Below are 17,158 nucleotides of genomic sequence, written 5' to 3' on the forward strand. Positions count from 1 at the left end.
TTTAATAAGAGAATAATTAATAAAAGTATGAAAAATAAGATTTTCTATAATTTCTAGGAATAAATTAACAGCAAGTCCGTTTCCACAATTAAGGGTTTGAAACCCCAAATCCGGCGATGAAATCTTCTTCTGAAAATCTAAACAATTTATAACTAAAGGATTAAATAAAAGGGTATTTTATAATAATTAAATTGATAAATTCATAATTAATTGAATTAACAAGCTTAATTAGTCTGGTCTTTTGAAATCTATTTTTACAGGGAAAATATTATTCGAGTTCCAAGTTAACGAACGAGTCGCGGCCGCGGACCAAATTAATCTGTCTTTTTGTTTCGTCGTGGAAGCTTCGATACCGTCACAGCGGTCCTCAGCCTCCCCTCTATTTCGTGTTTTTCTCTGGTTAGCCTGCTTTACTTGCTCTGCAAATCGCTACTCTGAAAAGTGCCTAATTCGTCGTCGATTTCATAATACATCCTCTCATGGGAAGAGAGTACGTGACTTCACACTTGGCCGATTATTGAGATAAAGTCCAGGCGCACACATTGTTTATGTTATCATTCGGAGAACCGACTTCTCGGAGGTCTTATTAATCGTCTCAACCAAAATCAAACAACTCTCTAATCAGTTCTTTTTTAACGATCTAGTGTCGCCAATTGTATATCTAATATACTCGTAAGATTTATATATCCTGCAATAAAACCTGCTATAACCTATGTCTAAATAATCATAGCTGAGTTACATTAATATTCCTTTCAAGAAATTGCGCTTAATCTAGTGTATACATTTTTTCGTTTACAAGAAACGATTATCATTTCAAACATTTCCATGTCGATTTGCCCGACTGTTGCTTGCCAATCTTTTCTTTGAAATAATACTTAAATTCTAAATTCAAGACTCGCTTTTCAAATTTGAGTTTCTTTTTATTCAAACTGAAACCGCGAATTTGCGTCACTGACTGTGCTGTTCCTAGCAGCGAGAATGCGAATTATATCCGCTCATTACAGAAGGCATAAAACTCCGAGGACAGGCGATCGCGAACTGGCGCGAGTCGGAATACAGGGCGTGCGGTCTCCTTGTAGTGCTTCGTGGGTATACCCATAGAACGCCCATAGTAGACGTTCTACATTAATTAACAGGTTATTTTAATTTTATGAGTAAGTGGATACAATCCCAGCCAATTCCTAAAACTTTTCCAATTATTCAGTGGTTTTATTTGTCAAAACTTATGTTGATTGAGCCGATCTGTGAAAATAATTCTTAAATTATAAACTTACATAGTAAATGAATTATTTCCGAATATGGCTTATATATTATTTTAACATTACGGTAAGTTTATAATATATTTTACATATTATATTTTTATTATGCTTAGGATAATGAAACTGTTTCCGAATTACATATAAGCTTTAAGTTAAAATCGATATTTCCTAAAAAAAACAAAGAGATCAGTAGTGTATAGTAAGATTTTCAAGTTAAACAACAATAAATAAACATTTTTTGTAAACTTTTCAATAAAGCACTAAAACACTTGCGAACGCCATTTTTCTTGTAGTCGAGTCCGTATGGAGTATTTTTACAAAGTTCTTTCGTAATTTTTTGGTAGATATAAACAAAATAAGTGATCGCTTTGTGCTGTTTCTCATACTCAGTTGAATATTTGTACTAAACCAAATATATTGCAGAAAACACAACTTCAGATGCTTTTAGGACGGAACAGACTGTTGGAAGAGGCTGAGATGGAGGTAAGAAGGAATAAGAGGATGCCAAAAGTTTTAAGATCGTAAAGAAGCGTCAAATTTTAAAATAATGCTAGCAAATATTTATTATTTATTACTTTTAACTTTATGAATGCAATAATTGTACACTTTTTTATTAAATGGGCATAAAGTAGGCTGCCCAACTAAGGCCCAGCTTGTTACCTCAATCTAGGCATTTATTTTGGGTTGACCGATCCATCCCAGACAATAATAGCCCAGTTGGGCATTGATTGGGCTGCCCAACAGGGGCCCAGCTATTAATTGGAAAATCTAGTTGGGGCCCATTCTGGCCCCAATCAACTTTTCCACATGGAGTGGCATTTATCTAATAGAAGATTCTTGAGAACAATATTAAAATGTTTAAGCAATTTTTTGTTTACTTTTATCACTTATTACCTTACTAACAAGGAAAGTCTTTCAGATGTTCCTGGCCGATTTGATTCTCCTTCAAATCTGTTTTAGTACTCGAAAAACTAAGCGACACGTCTTTTTTTATATCTGCGGGAAAACACTGAGGGGGTGAAACAGCCCCTCAAATATGGGGGGCCTCAAGTGTCAATTGTATAGTATTGTGTATAAAAACTAAATTGATTTCGATCAAACCTACTGGAAAAGTTGCCTCCGGATGAAATATGAATAACGTAATTTACTCAAAAAAAAAAATATATATATCGAGGGGGTAAACCACCTCCTAAATATATATAAAATAGCAAAATATGTCTAGAATTCAGCATAAAACATGTGAAAAAAATATGTGTGTATACAAAAAAGAGGATGAAGGTATTTAAGTATTTTTGAGCGAAAAAAACGAACTGAAGAGGGTAACTACCCCTAAATTGTTTCGCATTATTAACCTTCCTAATTAAATCTTGTACGCATTATTTTCAAAGTTTGTTTAATTTTAAGGTATGCGAATAAAGTTGACGCCTTTCGCCAAAAAAAATTTCTTTAATTAACAGAGGTAGCTACTCCTAAACAATTTTTATTTTGTGTCTATGATGATACATACTTTCTATACATAATAAATAAGAAAGATTGTTTTATAAAGATGGAAGTAAAATGGAGTCCATCCAACATGAACAAAAAAATTACACGGGCGTAAGCCATCCCCTAATTATGTATAAAATAGCAAAATAAGTCTAAAATTCAGCAAAAAAATCCGAAAATGATACGTGTTGCATACAAAAAAGAGGACAAAGGTATTTAGGTACTTTTAAGAGATAAACAGTATTGCAGATAAATAGTTTCTCATTATTAACCTTTCTAATTAAATTTTGTGCACATTATTTTCTTAGTTTGTTTAATATCAATTTTAATGCGATCTTGGTGTATATCACCTTGTTTTTTTCGCAAGATAAAATTTATCACAGAATGTGCAATAATGTATTATCTTGTGAGAAAAAGAAGGTGATTTAAACCAAGATAGAAACTGTTCCGTTCAAAGATTAAATTGGAAAATAACAGATATGACTCGAATAATGTACGAAACCTTGCAAAATAAATACCTCAGACTTCGAAAGAAGATTCATTTTCAGTCTAGTTTTCAACGCCGTTACTCTGCCCTAATTCCCTTACAATTGGTTTAGTGAAGTGTAGTTTTCAACACTGATACTTTGCCTAACCCAAGGAAGCAAAGCCAGACAAAGTTCACAGGATTCGCAGAATAAACCAAAAATCACCAAACAGAACGGTAAGTTAACCAGTAAATTTTCGAATTTCGATATTATACATGAAAATTCTGAATAGGAGAAGGTGCCCTGCCTTGAGCCATTTTGCTTTTCCAAATTGTTTGTAACTACTTATTGATTAAATTTCAAAACTTGACAATAACAGTTCAAAAAGGTGGCCGCTCGACTATGTATAGAAATTTTTTTTATAGATTTTTATCCATATTATTACATAAAAAAATATTTTAACACTTCATTTTAACATATGAAGCAATTTTGTTGGATGATATGGAAGAATTTAACGGGGTGGAGATGATGGTTGAAGAGTCCTTAGATTTCCAAGAACCTTTTAAAAATTCAGATGCACAGATCATAGAGGATGATGTTCAACGCCATATTCCTGATCCGCCTTTTTCATCTATGGATAGATGCACAAAAGATGAGGAAGAAATATCATACGACTATAAATTAAGAGCAGTCGAATATTGGAGAAGTGGAAAGAAGAAAAGTATAAGTCTTGAGAGTGTTCAGCAAAAATTCAGAAAAGTTCTTTCAGTAAAACAATCAAGACGTTGGGCCCATACTCATCATAAATGCGGTACTTATAGAGAAAAAGTTGCTAGGATATGTGACATTACATTAGAGAATTTCAAAAAAGCAGTTGATAACGGGCTAATTATTTATGATAAAGCTATACGCAGGTGGGCATTACAAGCACAACAAGAAATTAGCCATGAAGATTTTGGCTTCCGCGCTTCTCAAGCATGGCTTGCTAAATTTAAAAGCAAACACAGAATTATTTCCAGAAAAGTAAACCGGTTTGTAACCAGAAAAACATTGGAAAATGTCAACGAGTTAAAAACGAAGGCAGATGAATTTTTATTGAATTTTTTTTATTCCTCTGAATGAAGGTGCACATCTGGGTATCTAGGGTAAAGTATCGTTTGGAGACTGAATTTTGGCTCAATGCCGAGAGTTGTGGAGTGCTGAACCGCGCTGTCAGCCAGCTGAATACCTGTCAAAGCAACTATTCGCTTTGCGATATTAGACTAAATAATTGTTAATAAGAAAACTAACTGGAATAATATTTACCTAATTTTCAACTTTCTTTTATTTAACAGTACGTACTAGTCACTTAGAATAAGATGATTACTTCCTAATGAAACTTCCAAATGTTAGGTTAGTCAAGGCCGTCGATATTTAAACTAAAGCCGGGATGTGTAGAAAAAGTCATGACCGTCTGCATATACAATTAGGTATTTTCACTTCAACCACCAGCTAACTTCACTTTTTTGAATACAAAAAATCTAGAGGAAATTTCTTTGAATGAACAGGCATCAATTAAGGTGTAGACGGTCACGACTTAGTTTCTACATCCCGGCTTTGGTGGTTTGAATGTAATGTAGGCTTTGACTAACCTAAGATTTTGATATTATATCACGCCAAGTACAATTTTTATTTCAAAACATTAATATTCCCTGGTAAATAAGAGGAAATTAGACGTTAGGTAATTATTATTATAACTTACCTACTTATCAACATCTATTTCACCCAAATAACGCCCGACAAAATCATCTTTACAGGTGACTGACAGTCTGTAGACGACATTTCACGTTGTACTAGATGAGAAAAAACAGTGTCTAAATGATGCTTTCCCCTAGATTCTCCGAATGAACCTGTAAAGCACAGATTTGTTGCAACTCACTTGAACACTGATTTCGGTGTACAATGGAGGATCGGCGATTTTCTGTGTCATTCCGGGCGAACTTTAGCTGTTGAAGGAGAAAAAAGGTAGAATGCGTTGTCCAGTCTATTTCGTCCACTACCCATAGTTACACTATCCAACCACTAATATCTGCTGACGGGAAACATCTTTCACCTCTATTTCTAGTTCTAAAAGAACTGAGCGGACAATTCGGACCAGTAGTAGAAGCCAATCTGTTCAGGCCCGAAAATCTTCATAGAAATGATAATTGCTTTTATTGGAGGATATTTATTTTCCATATGTAGAACTAAATAGCATTTTACTTCTTGATTCATAGAGTGGTCATTGCCCAACTGTAGTAGAAGAAGCAACACCCTCCGATAAAATTGTAAATTTAAAAATTATTCCAACAGGAACAACAGGAAAAAATCAACTTTTAGATGTATTTGGGTTTAGAGTTTGGAAAAATTATGTGCGTCACTTTTCCAATTCTGTTATTTTGATGAATTACGATATCAATTTACATATCAGGAATAATATTATTAAGCTTCACTCTTTGGTTCATAATCAATTAAGCTCGCCAAGATATACTAATCTTTTTAAATATTCATGGTACAAAAGCGGATATATTGCGGAAAAACCAGGTAAATTTGAAAATCCAGTGGACTTCAGCTTCGATGATTCCTATAAAACTCGTTGTGATGTATTAGATTGTACTAATATTACTGTAATTTAATGTTCATGGTGTAAAAAATCACTATGTTTGAAGCATTTTTTTGACGAGTATCACTATTGTTAAAGTTTGAAGAATAAATCTTTGTTTAGGGGTGGATACCCCCTTCAATGCTGTTTATCTCCTAAAAGTACCTAAATACCTTTATCCTCTTTTTTTATGCGACACGTATTTTTTAAGAATTTTTTTGCTGAATTATAGACTTATTTTGCTATTTTATACATAATTAGGGGGTGGTGTACCCCCGTGTAATTTTTTGCTCGTGTTGCATGGACGCCATTTTACTTCCATCTTTATAGAACAAATTTTCCATTTTTTTATGCATAGAAAGTATGTATCATCATGGGCACAAAATGAAAAGTGTAGGGGTAGCTATCCCTATTAATTAAAAAAAAAGTTCTTCGGCATAACGCGCCAACTTTATTCGCGCAAATTTTTTCGGATTTTTTTGCACAATTTTAAACTTATTTTGCTATTTTATATATAATTAGGAGGTGATTTATCCCCGTGTAATTTTTGTATTCAAGTTGGATGGACTCTATGTTACATCTATCGTTATAAAACAAATTTCCCAATTTTTTTATGTATGGAAAGTATATATTATCATAGACAAAGTTAAAAAGTGTTTAGGGTTAGCCACCCCCATTAATTTTTTTAAAACTTATTTTGGTGAAAGACGTCAACTTTATTTTTGTCTCAACTACAAAATATATATTTTTACAATTTTTCCGTTGGATTTAAAAATTTTCAGCACAACTTTAAAAATATGTAGGGGTGGCTTACCCCCACAATATATATATATTTGAGTAAATTACGTTATTCATCTTTTATCACGCAGAAACTTTTCCAGTAGGTTTGATCGAAATCAATTTAGTTTTTATACACAATACTATACAAATGACACTTCAGACCCCTATCTTTGAGGGGCTGTTTCATCCCCTTAAAGTGTTTTTCCGCAGATATAAAATAATACGTGACACTTAGTTTTTCGAGTACTATAACATATTTGAGGGAGAATCAAATCAGCGAAGGACACCTGAAAGACTTTCCTTGTAAGTGAAAACAGGACAGAAAGGTAAAACTTATCAAAAAAACGCAGCTATCAGGCATTATTATAGATGAAGATAGTCATGAATAAAAATAATTTGTTTGAACAATTATTCTTGCTAAATATTATTAATTATTATTAATAATTGAAAATTAAGCAAAAAATAGGAAATTGGGAAAAACTGGGACTTTCTAACTCTATTTTATTATAAAATTGCAAAAGACAATAATAAATCGTTCAAACAATTTATATAAGCATCTAATTATTAGTTTGAAATGGTATTTTATGTACCAAAAACAATTTATCTCTTGTGTTGCCATCCGGGTACCCATCGGCATACGTTTTGTTAAATAACTTTTTTCTAATAAAGATAGGCAGAATGTTTCTCAAATCAAAATTATTTAACTGATTCTCTATCGCAATTTGCACATTATTAAATTATTATACTCAAGTAGGAATACCTTCCTAGTTTCAAGTTACAATGGACTTTTAACAACAACTTCGTTGGCGGGGTCCCAGGTACCCGGGTGGCAGACTCTGTGAGTTTTTTGTGTAACAACACAAGGGTTAAATGAAAAAGACAGGCAAAAATTATAATTAGCGTTGAAATCTCGTAAAATCCGACAGCAGAGCGAAAACGCTCATTTTCGCTCCGTTGGGGAGGGGCGAAACCCAGCGATTCTACGCATGTAAAGGAGGGATCCTCATTCAAAGCATTTGAAGAGAGAATTGTTTTTGCGAGTATATTATCTCAATGAACTTTAAATTTTTCTTGTTAAAAAGTGTCGAGCATTTTAGAATTAAAGCGCATTCTGCTACATTTGGGCATAAAAGTGAAAAAAAATGACGAAATAATTCAATTGAAATTGTCTTTTATTAGATAGGGGAACTTCGCCCCCCTAATCACCCGACCAGGGCTCGGCATCTGGCCTCCGGTAGGGGGTTGCGCCCCCCAGACACCCCTTTTTTGCCCCCAACCCCCTTTTGTCCTCATGGAATTCAAGTTGACAAATTTTTTCAGTTCATACTGATCTTGTAATCAGTCATTTGAAAGTGACGATTTCCGCTTCGTATATTTTAAAACGCGAAAACTCGCTTTCGCTCCGCTCTCGGACTAAATAGTATGTGGACATCGAGCAAAAACGGTCGTTTGCGCCCATTTTCGCTCTCGATGCGCAATATACTATTTTTCAGTTATGGTTTTTTTTGGCATGCTGGAAAACAGACTTATATGACTGATATTTTATTTATATTCTTTGGCTAATTGACAAGATAAATTTTTAATTTCAACTTGATTCATCTAATATTGAGGATTCTGAATAAATTGTAAAAAAAGTTATTTTTTCTACGTTCATCATAAAAATTCAACAACAAAAATTTCCAATGCATTTTTGGACCTCCCTACTGCTCTGCACAGACGGGTTGGTAGTTTTAGGCAAAAGAAATCGCATGAGCGATGAAACTTTCAAAAAATTGGTATTATTGAAAAAAATATGAACATTTACACAAATTCAGTATTTCTTAAATACTTTACCTAACTGTTAATATTATATTCAGTAATAAAAACAAGTAACGGCAAGGTAACGCGTCACTTTTTTTAGTATCGGTAAGGGTAACGCGTCGCTTTAAAAAAAAAGTAACGGTAACGCGTCACAAATTTTAAGGCAGTGACGGTAACATTAACGCATTGCTTTCAGACAGAAACGTGTCGGACACTGATGATAAAAAAAATATCATACTATATTTTTCATTAATTTTACAAACAAATTATGTAAACAAATGCTTAATGTAGAAATTTAATGGTAGAAAGAAATCGTATTTCTCTTAATTTTCCTCAAATAATGTCCGTGATGTTTAATGATGGAAAATTATCATGCGATATTTTTTATTAATTTTATAAACAAATGCCCAGTGTAGAAATTTAAAGACAGAAAAAAATCGTTTTTTCTCTTAATAATCCTCAAATATTGTCGTTCGTGACATTTAATGACCAAAATTATCATGCGATATTTTATATTCCATTTTATGTCAATTAATTAATTGTATGTAACTGACATGAGATTGAATAAAATTCTTTTGCTTCATAATTGTTTAGAGTATCATAGTTTACAAACAACATATTGACAATAAAATAATTGCTAAACTAATTAAACTAACTGTATATATAATCTATATGCAACCTGTATGAAACCTATACGTAACTTGCTTCAAACTTAGACTACACACGTGGATGTAACCTTTTGAAGTGCTGTCTAAGATTGTAATATTTTGTAAAACCAATTTTTCAAATAGGACAACGAGGATCCATATTTTAAAATAAATAAATAAAAAAACATTCGGTATACGACATTCGAAGTTCGCGCTATGCTGAACGCTGGAAGGAGCAAGTGATAGTACTCTAACAGAACTTATTCATTACGCATGCGCGGAATGAGGAAGCTATCTGGCATCGCCTTTAATCTTATAAATGTATTTTTTATAAAATTTTCTAAATTTTGAGCGGGTAAATTATTGGACTAAAGTTTTAAACATCAACTTTAAGTCAAAATTCCCTATACTCATTTCAGTCGCAGTACCCAGTTTGTTCAAAGTTCTGTAGAACATTACATAGTAGAAGAAATCATTTTTTCTGCTTGAAAATGACTATAGTTTTGGAACATTTTTATTATTTATGTTATTAAAAATAAGAAGAACGTTACGTTTATAATATTTTGTGACTAACTATTACTTAAGAACATATTTTAAATTGAATTTATGAGAAAAACTGTTAAAAACATGAAAAAATAGATATTTATTTAATAATTTGTTAATAACAATAACAATTAGAAGTCAATGACACATTTCTTTAATGGGATATTACTATTCAGTTGTGTGAAATGTTATTAAATGAAAATGAAAAAATGTCCACGTGAACATTACTAACTTTTTAATTTGTTAAATAAAATCTGTATAACAATAAAGATTATTGAAATTCAATAATTATTTGATACAAGTATTATTTCTATAATAGACTTGAGCACTTTTAGTCAATAAACAACTATTTTCTGCCGTTGAGTTTCTCATCCATGAATTTGTTTTTATAGTTTGTCATCTAGCAACATGATTTGAGGAGAATTAAAAGAAAGAACGATTTTTTTTCTGCCTTTAAATGTCCACTGTGGACATTTGTTTATAAAATAAATTAAAAATATCGCATCGTATATTTTCATCATTAAACATCATTGACGACACGATTTGAGAAGAATTGGGAGAAAAAATGATTTATTTCTGCCTTTAAATATCCGCACGGTGCATTTGTTTCCATAATTTGTCAATGAAATTATTTAAAAAATTTTGTTGACAAATTCTCATAATCAAGTATTATTTTTCCGATAAAAGCAAGTCATTTTTTGAAAAAATTTAGTTTGCAAACGAAAAATCCATAATGTAGACTTTTTTTATTTTAATTTTTTCATAACAATTAACATAACAATGTTTTTTTTCCTTTCAACTACCCCCGTGCATAAAGTTTAGCAATGCTGATTATAGAAAAAACTTTCTGGCGAAAAAAAAACAACAAAAAAATAAAGAAAGTCTACTTTTTTTACTCTTTGCATTTACATACAAGTTTAAACAAACAAAAATTAAAAATTCAGTCCACAAACATCTCTTCAAAATTTAGTTCTAAATGTTTCTAAATAACAGAAATCCAAAATCGGTTAAGAATTGCCTTTTACAAGTTATATTGAACCTCCTTTTTTAATTTCACCTGATTGTTGCGCTGGAGGACTTGAAGAAGCAAGTTAGCGTATTCATTGTTCGAAAATAAAATCTAAATTATACATCCTGCTGTCCAAAGTTATTATCTGTTTCGTAAAATGAGTATGATGTTGATAACAGAAAATTCGATTTTTCTGGACTTAATACTCCTCGAGACTTTTAGTCTACACATCGAGAAATACCAGGAAGTAAAGTTTCAGACAATTTAGCCGAGAGCCATTTCCCATTCAAATTCTGTGGGGTCCTATATGTTATTTCTCAATTCAAATATATAAGCTTTTGATTTCAGTTATTTCAAATTATCAAACTACGCATTTTACGTAAACCGATGGTGTTGTTCGTTGCGGCAGGAATGCGAATTATATCCATTCATTGCATCGGCACCTCACTAGCGAACCTATAATAAGTTCCGAGAACCAAAAAAAAGCCATTGGAGATAGAGAAAGACAAAGATATCTTCACCTCTTAACTATTAGCATTTTTTAGTTGTTGAAACTTATTATAGGTTCGCTAGTGAGGCGCCAAATCTATGCTAAAGTCTGTTTTACACCTCTTGCTTGTTGGTCAATCAATAGAAGGGATGTGTACGTATAATACATCACGTATATTATATGGTTTTCTACATGTATATTTCTACGCATATTATTTCCTCAGTTTTCTACAAATGTATTTTACATTTGATCACGTGACTATATAGGCGGGATTTTTTAATTCGTTATCCTAAAAATACCAAATTGTCTTATAGAATTAACCAATATTGAGCAATTAATTAATTATTCATTACTATTTATCAATTTCCTGAACAAATTGTTCAAAAAAAAATAATATACGTGTTTATTCTCTTTCATAATATTTCGGGTGTTTTCCTGCTGTGTATCTTGCTCATTTGTTAAGCTTATCGCCTGCTTACGCATGGCCCTTAAAGAGAAAATATAATTTTTTGGTATTTTAAATAACCTAAAATCTTTAGTTTATATGGTTTCCATTATTATTTTGGAATAAAATTATTTAAATGTGATGTATGAATATGTCATATTTGATGTAAGAACGCACTGTACAAAAAATTTGCCGTGAAACCTCATGAATTAATTTGAGATCTCAGAGAAATCTTCAGATAATGAATTAAATAGTTAATAATGAATTATTTTAATAAATAATTTGTGATAAATAGATATTTTGTCACATACCTGTGGGCCTTTAGTCGCTTATAACCTGTGTTTTTAAAAACTTTTTGACAAAGTAAACACTTCGCAACATTTTTACCTTTGAACATCTGGCGCTCGAAATTAATTTTTTTCTACGGTATTTCTCCCTGAAATGATTTCTTTTCTACTTGTTTTTTAACACGTATACTCAACCTCAAATTAAATCGATTGAACAGCTTTATAAGAGGTTATGTCAATAATCCAAACCTTGAGAGACATGTCACAACCCGTCTCTGATCAATAGCCATCAGATTAGAAATCCGTTCACACCTCGATTTTCTAAAGTCGGAAAATGTTCCTAATGATGGGAAATTTTAAATATAAAATTTTATTGAAAAAGATAAAATCATACTAAAAACTATTAATTTGCAACCAAAAATGGAAAAGTTAAATTTGCGGTTGAAAAATTGATTTTCAACTTCAAACCAGTGTCTCCAGAACGTGGGATTTTTCGGCCCCCACCACTCTCCCATCTGGGAGCGACACATTCAAACGTAGCGTGTCGGTGAGTCGACTCTGTTAAATGCTGCAAAGTCCAGCCTCGTGTAAAGCCGAAAATGGACGAGCAAGAACCCGAGCTCTTCCGAGTTAAATGCTGCGAAGACCAGCCTCGTGTAAAACCAAAAATGCACGAGCAGGAACCCGAGCTCTCACGAATGACGATCTAGGTGCTCCTAAAATTTATTCAGGTTTAGAAATCCCGAGTTACCTTATAACCATTAGGCTTATTGCGAAGAGGCAAATATAATAGACTTTATGTAAATAAGTCTAAAATGTTTCAAATTTAGTTATCCATGCCTTAGTCATATTTTTAGTAAACAATTGATTTTTAACAAATAAAAAACAAATTTTCGACAAAATAGTTAAATTTTCAACCTAAGAAATTACTTTTAAAAATACATTTTTTAACTTAAACAGTGTAGTTTATACTGAAATTTTCAGTTGAAAAAATCATTTTTAAACCCAAATAAATGCGTATCTTCAACAAAATAAATAAACCAACAAAGCCCACAAGGAGATAAATTTATAACTAAAAAGAAAATTTCTCAAGAAAAAAAAGTGTCAACAAAATTGTTCAATTTTCATATATCAACGAATTTTAAACTAAAAAAAAGTATTCAATCAAAAATGGACAGTTAAGTTTTTAGAGGAAAAATGGAATTTTCAACGAAATAAATTAATTCTCAACTAAAATTATGTTTCAACGAAAAATTGAATAGATAAGGTTTCAGTTGAAAAATAATTATCAAGCCCAAAAAATCAAAGGTTCGAAAAAATATTTAAATGTCCAAGGAAAAAATTAAATTTTCAAACAAATAATTTAATTCTCAAACCAATAACTTTCTACTGAAAACAGAAATTTAAAATTTTCAAAATCAATTTTAAAACAACAAAAATCTTTGTTAACAAAATAGATAAATTTTCATCGAAAAACGGTTACATCATAAGTTTAAAAAATCAATTTACAATTTACTACTGAAAACTGTTTTAAACAAAAAAAAAACCACACACAATCGAATTTACAACAGAATAGTTCAATTTTTAAACATATAGTTGGATTTTCATTTAAAAAATTATTTTTCAACCAAAAATGGAAAGGAATGAATTCTCAAAATTCTGATAGAAAATTAAAAAAAAGATCATATTTTTTAAAATTATTTCGTAATTTTGCCATATTATATAATTGTAGCAAAAATAAGGAATTTAATTCTTATTGAGTCTTCTTGTGAAATTTTGTTTGCACCATTTTTTATTATGTTTATGTTGGTTTGTAAAATTTGCTTTAAAATTTTATGAAGTTTACGAGATATTCAGAAATTGTGAAACGATTAAAAAATAATTGAAACTTGCAAAAAAATCAGAAAAAATCAGAATAATTTTGAAAGATTAGAAGCTTAGAAGGTCTGAAAATATTAGAAAAAAGGATTATTTTTCTAATAATCGTTTGCAAATTTTTAATAATTTTTATTTACAAAAATGTACTTAAAAAAATTTTTTTTCCAAAGATTTTGAAACATATCAATCGATTTCCTAAAATTGAAAAGAAGAGTGTAGAAGATTTTAAAGCAAAATGTTTTAATTTGAGAAGATTAAAAAGCTTTAAAATCCAATAAAATAAAAAATTTAAAGTCCTCTAGGTTCTTTTTTGACAGATCACTTTTAATGCTATCTTAGGCTATAATCACAATTTTGAGGAATTTAAGAGAAGAAGCCAAAAAGTTATTAACTTAACTTGATTCAAAAGACTTACCATTTGACAAAAATGTTCTAAAATTCATTAGTTATTAAAATGCTACAAAGACTTCCCTTTACCATTTTTTTCTCTTTTTATAATCATGAGATATTTCTTCATAAAATAAATTTTGTTGGATTTATTTTACAATTATTTTACAATTAAAATAAAATTGTAAAAGCTAAATTTTGAGATAAGTATTTTAAGGTATTAAAGATTTTGTAAAGATTGCATATCCAATAAAATAAGTATTATTAGTTTGTTTATAAATTTATATGTAAATAATGTTCATAAGATTCGTAAGAAAATTAAAAAAAAAGATTTTCGAATATATCAGATGTGTCAGAAAAGATCGTAGGAGATTTTAAAGATATTTTATTTTTATTTTATAGGATTTAAAAAAATATTAGGAAAATTTCTTATCTATTTAAAGCGTTTTGAATTCTTCAAGATATTGGTAACTCTGTCGAGTTTCCGTAATTTTAGAAACTATGTTTATTCTTCTGAAACCTTTCGAGATTCTTTTAAAGTTCCTAAAGTTTATCTTGCGTTTCTAAAACACTTCTAAAGTTTACATTTTTTTGAATCTCATCAAGTCTACTAAATACTTCCTGAATTCACTTGATTATTTTTTTTTTTTTTAACTTTTTAATCTTATCAAATTAAAGCATTTTGCTTTAAAATCTTCTACGATCTTCTTTTAAATTTTAGGAAATCGTTTGATGTATTTGAAAATCTGTTTGAATTTTTTAAAAATATATTTTTTAAAATAAAAAATTATTAAAAACTTTTACACGATTATTAGAAAAATAATTATGTTTTTCTAATCTTGTCAGACCTTCCAATCTCTAAACTTTAAAAATTATTAAAATTTTTCCTGATTTTTTTTTTAATTCTGCAGAATTAAAAAAAATTCCTTTAAAGTTTTTCAGATGCTTTGAGAATATTTGAAATCTTTTGCAACGTTTTGATATTTTTAAAAATAATCTTTTCAAATTAATTGTTTGAAATAAAACATTATGTTCCTTAATTTTTCTAAAGTAAAGTAATATGGAAAAATTACAACATTTTCCCTCAAAATATTTTACGTATTTTTTAAACATTTTAGGAAATATTAAAAAATGTTTTGTAATCTTTTTTCAATTTTCCGTTATAATTCATTCCAAAACAATTATTTACATTTTTTTCCAAGGAGTTTCTTTCATTATCTTTCAATATCTAAAAGTCCTTCGTTTATCGAGTTTTATTATTATTTTTTCACTTTACATACATATCTATTATATCTTATCAAAATTTAATATAAAATCTTAAATGTTAACTGTATTTAAATACTACAATTTTTAATGTCTCCAAATTTTTAGGAATAATTCAAGAAATTTTATGTGTAATTAAAATAAACATTTTTTAAATCTTATTGAACTTATTCCAACTTATCTTTTTTGAATTTTCAAAATTGATGTAATTGCTTATTCTGATTAAAAATAATTGAACCTCTTGCGATTAAAAGCTTGAATTCTGCTTGAGAAGAAATATGCTGAAAGTAATTTTAAAAAAATCATTCGAATTTTAATTTTAAAGACTGATAATTGTACACAATTTCAAGGCGCATCTTTCTTCTTCTTCTATAAGAATTTTTTCGTTTTTCAGTTTTTTAAATCAGTTTATCCTACGTTTCTAAAACTCCCCTGAAGTTTAAATTCTTTTTTAATCTGATCAATTCTACTCAATATTTATTGAATTTATTCGATTATTTACATTTAAAACAAATTTGTAATGTTATCAAATTAAAAAATGTTGATTTTAAAACCTTTTACACTCTTTTTCGAAATTTTAGGAAATTGTTTGATGTGTTTAAAAAGCTTCTTTAATTTTCTTTTAAAGCACATTTTTCAAAATAAAAAATCATTAAAAATTTTCACACGATAATTAGGAAAATAATTCTTTTTTTTCTAATTTTGTCAGGTCTGCTAATCTTTAAAAATTATTCAAATTTTTCCTGATTTTTTTTTATTTTGCAAAATTAAAAAAAATGCCTTTAAAATTTTTCAGATACTTTCACAATTTTTGAGGTCTTTTTGAATGTTTTTAAATGCTTTAAAATAATCTCCTAAAATTAATTTTTCAAAATAAAAAATGATTTTAATTATTTCTAGGAAACTAAAATATTATTATTAATCCTTTCAAAATTTCTGAATATCTCTTAAACTTAATCAAATTTGAAAGTAGGTTTTTTAACCAACATATAATTTAAAAAATGTGTAACAAATTTGCATAAGAAGGCCTAATAAGAATTATGTTCCTTAATTTAAGATGGGAAAAAATTGACTCATAATCTTTTAAATTTTTCGCAGGAATGTGAAGAAAAATAGTTTTACCTACTTGAAATCTTTCGGAATTCATTTAAAGTTTCTAAAATTTCTTTTTATTTAAAAACCTTTTTTAATATTCTCATTAAGTACGTTTTTCAAATAAAATGCCATTAAAAATTTTCCTACCAATCTTGAAAAAGTTCTGTTTCTAATCTTGTTGGACCTTCTTAGCTTTCTAATCATTAAGAATTATTTAAATTTTTCCTGATTTTCTTTGAAATTGGGCACAATGAAAAAGATTGCCTTAAAATCTTCAGATGCTTTATTGACCATTTTAAACATAGTTTAAAATGTATTGGAATTTTTTAAAATCAATTTTTCAAAATAAAAAATTATATTAATTATTCGTAGAAACCTGAAAGCTTAAAAGATTCTTTAAAAAATCTTTACAAATTTTAATTATTTTATAATCGTTTCAAAATTCCTGAATATCTCTTAAACTTACGCAAATTTGAAAGCACATTTTTTAAACCAAAATAAATTTAAAAAAAAACATGTGCAACAAAATAGCGCAAGAAGGCTTGATAAGAATTAATTTTCTTATTGTTTTCTAAAATTATAGAACATAGCAAAATTGCCTGAACTTTCATTCTTTTGACACCCTGAAAAATTCAGTTTACTTAAAAACTCCTCTAAATAGCCAGTTAGCTACCGAAAACGAATCGTAAAGTTGGGGGGGGGG

The 17,158-nt window shown here is 29.4% G+C and overlaps 1 protein-coding gene across 1 annotated transcript in view; it reads left to right on the forward strand.

The window, feature by feature from the left end:
• The first annotated feature begins 3,712 nt into the window (after window positions 1-3,712).
• Window positions 3,713-17,158, forward strand: part of LOC117174538 — a 19,151-nt gene continuing 5,705 nt past the window's right edge. Inside the window, exon 1 of the mRNA XM_033363741.1 lies at window positions 3,713-4,242. Within this exon, the coding sequence (XP_033219632.1) occupies window positions 3,713-4,242 (530 nt within the window). The remainder of the gene's footprint in view (window positions 4,243-17,158) is intronic.

The sequence above is a fragment of the Belonocnema kinseyi genome, chromosome 6 (assembly GCF_010883055.1).
Source record: "Belonocnema kinseyi isolate 2016_QV_RU_SX_M_011 chromosome 6, B_treatae_v1, whole genome shotgun sequence".
Classification (NCBI taxonomy): Eukaryota; Metazoa; Arthropoda; class Insecta; order Hymenoptera; family Cynipidae; genus Belonocnema; species Belonocnema kinseyi.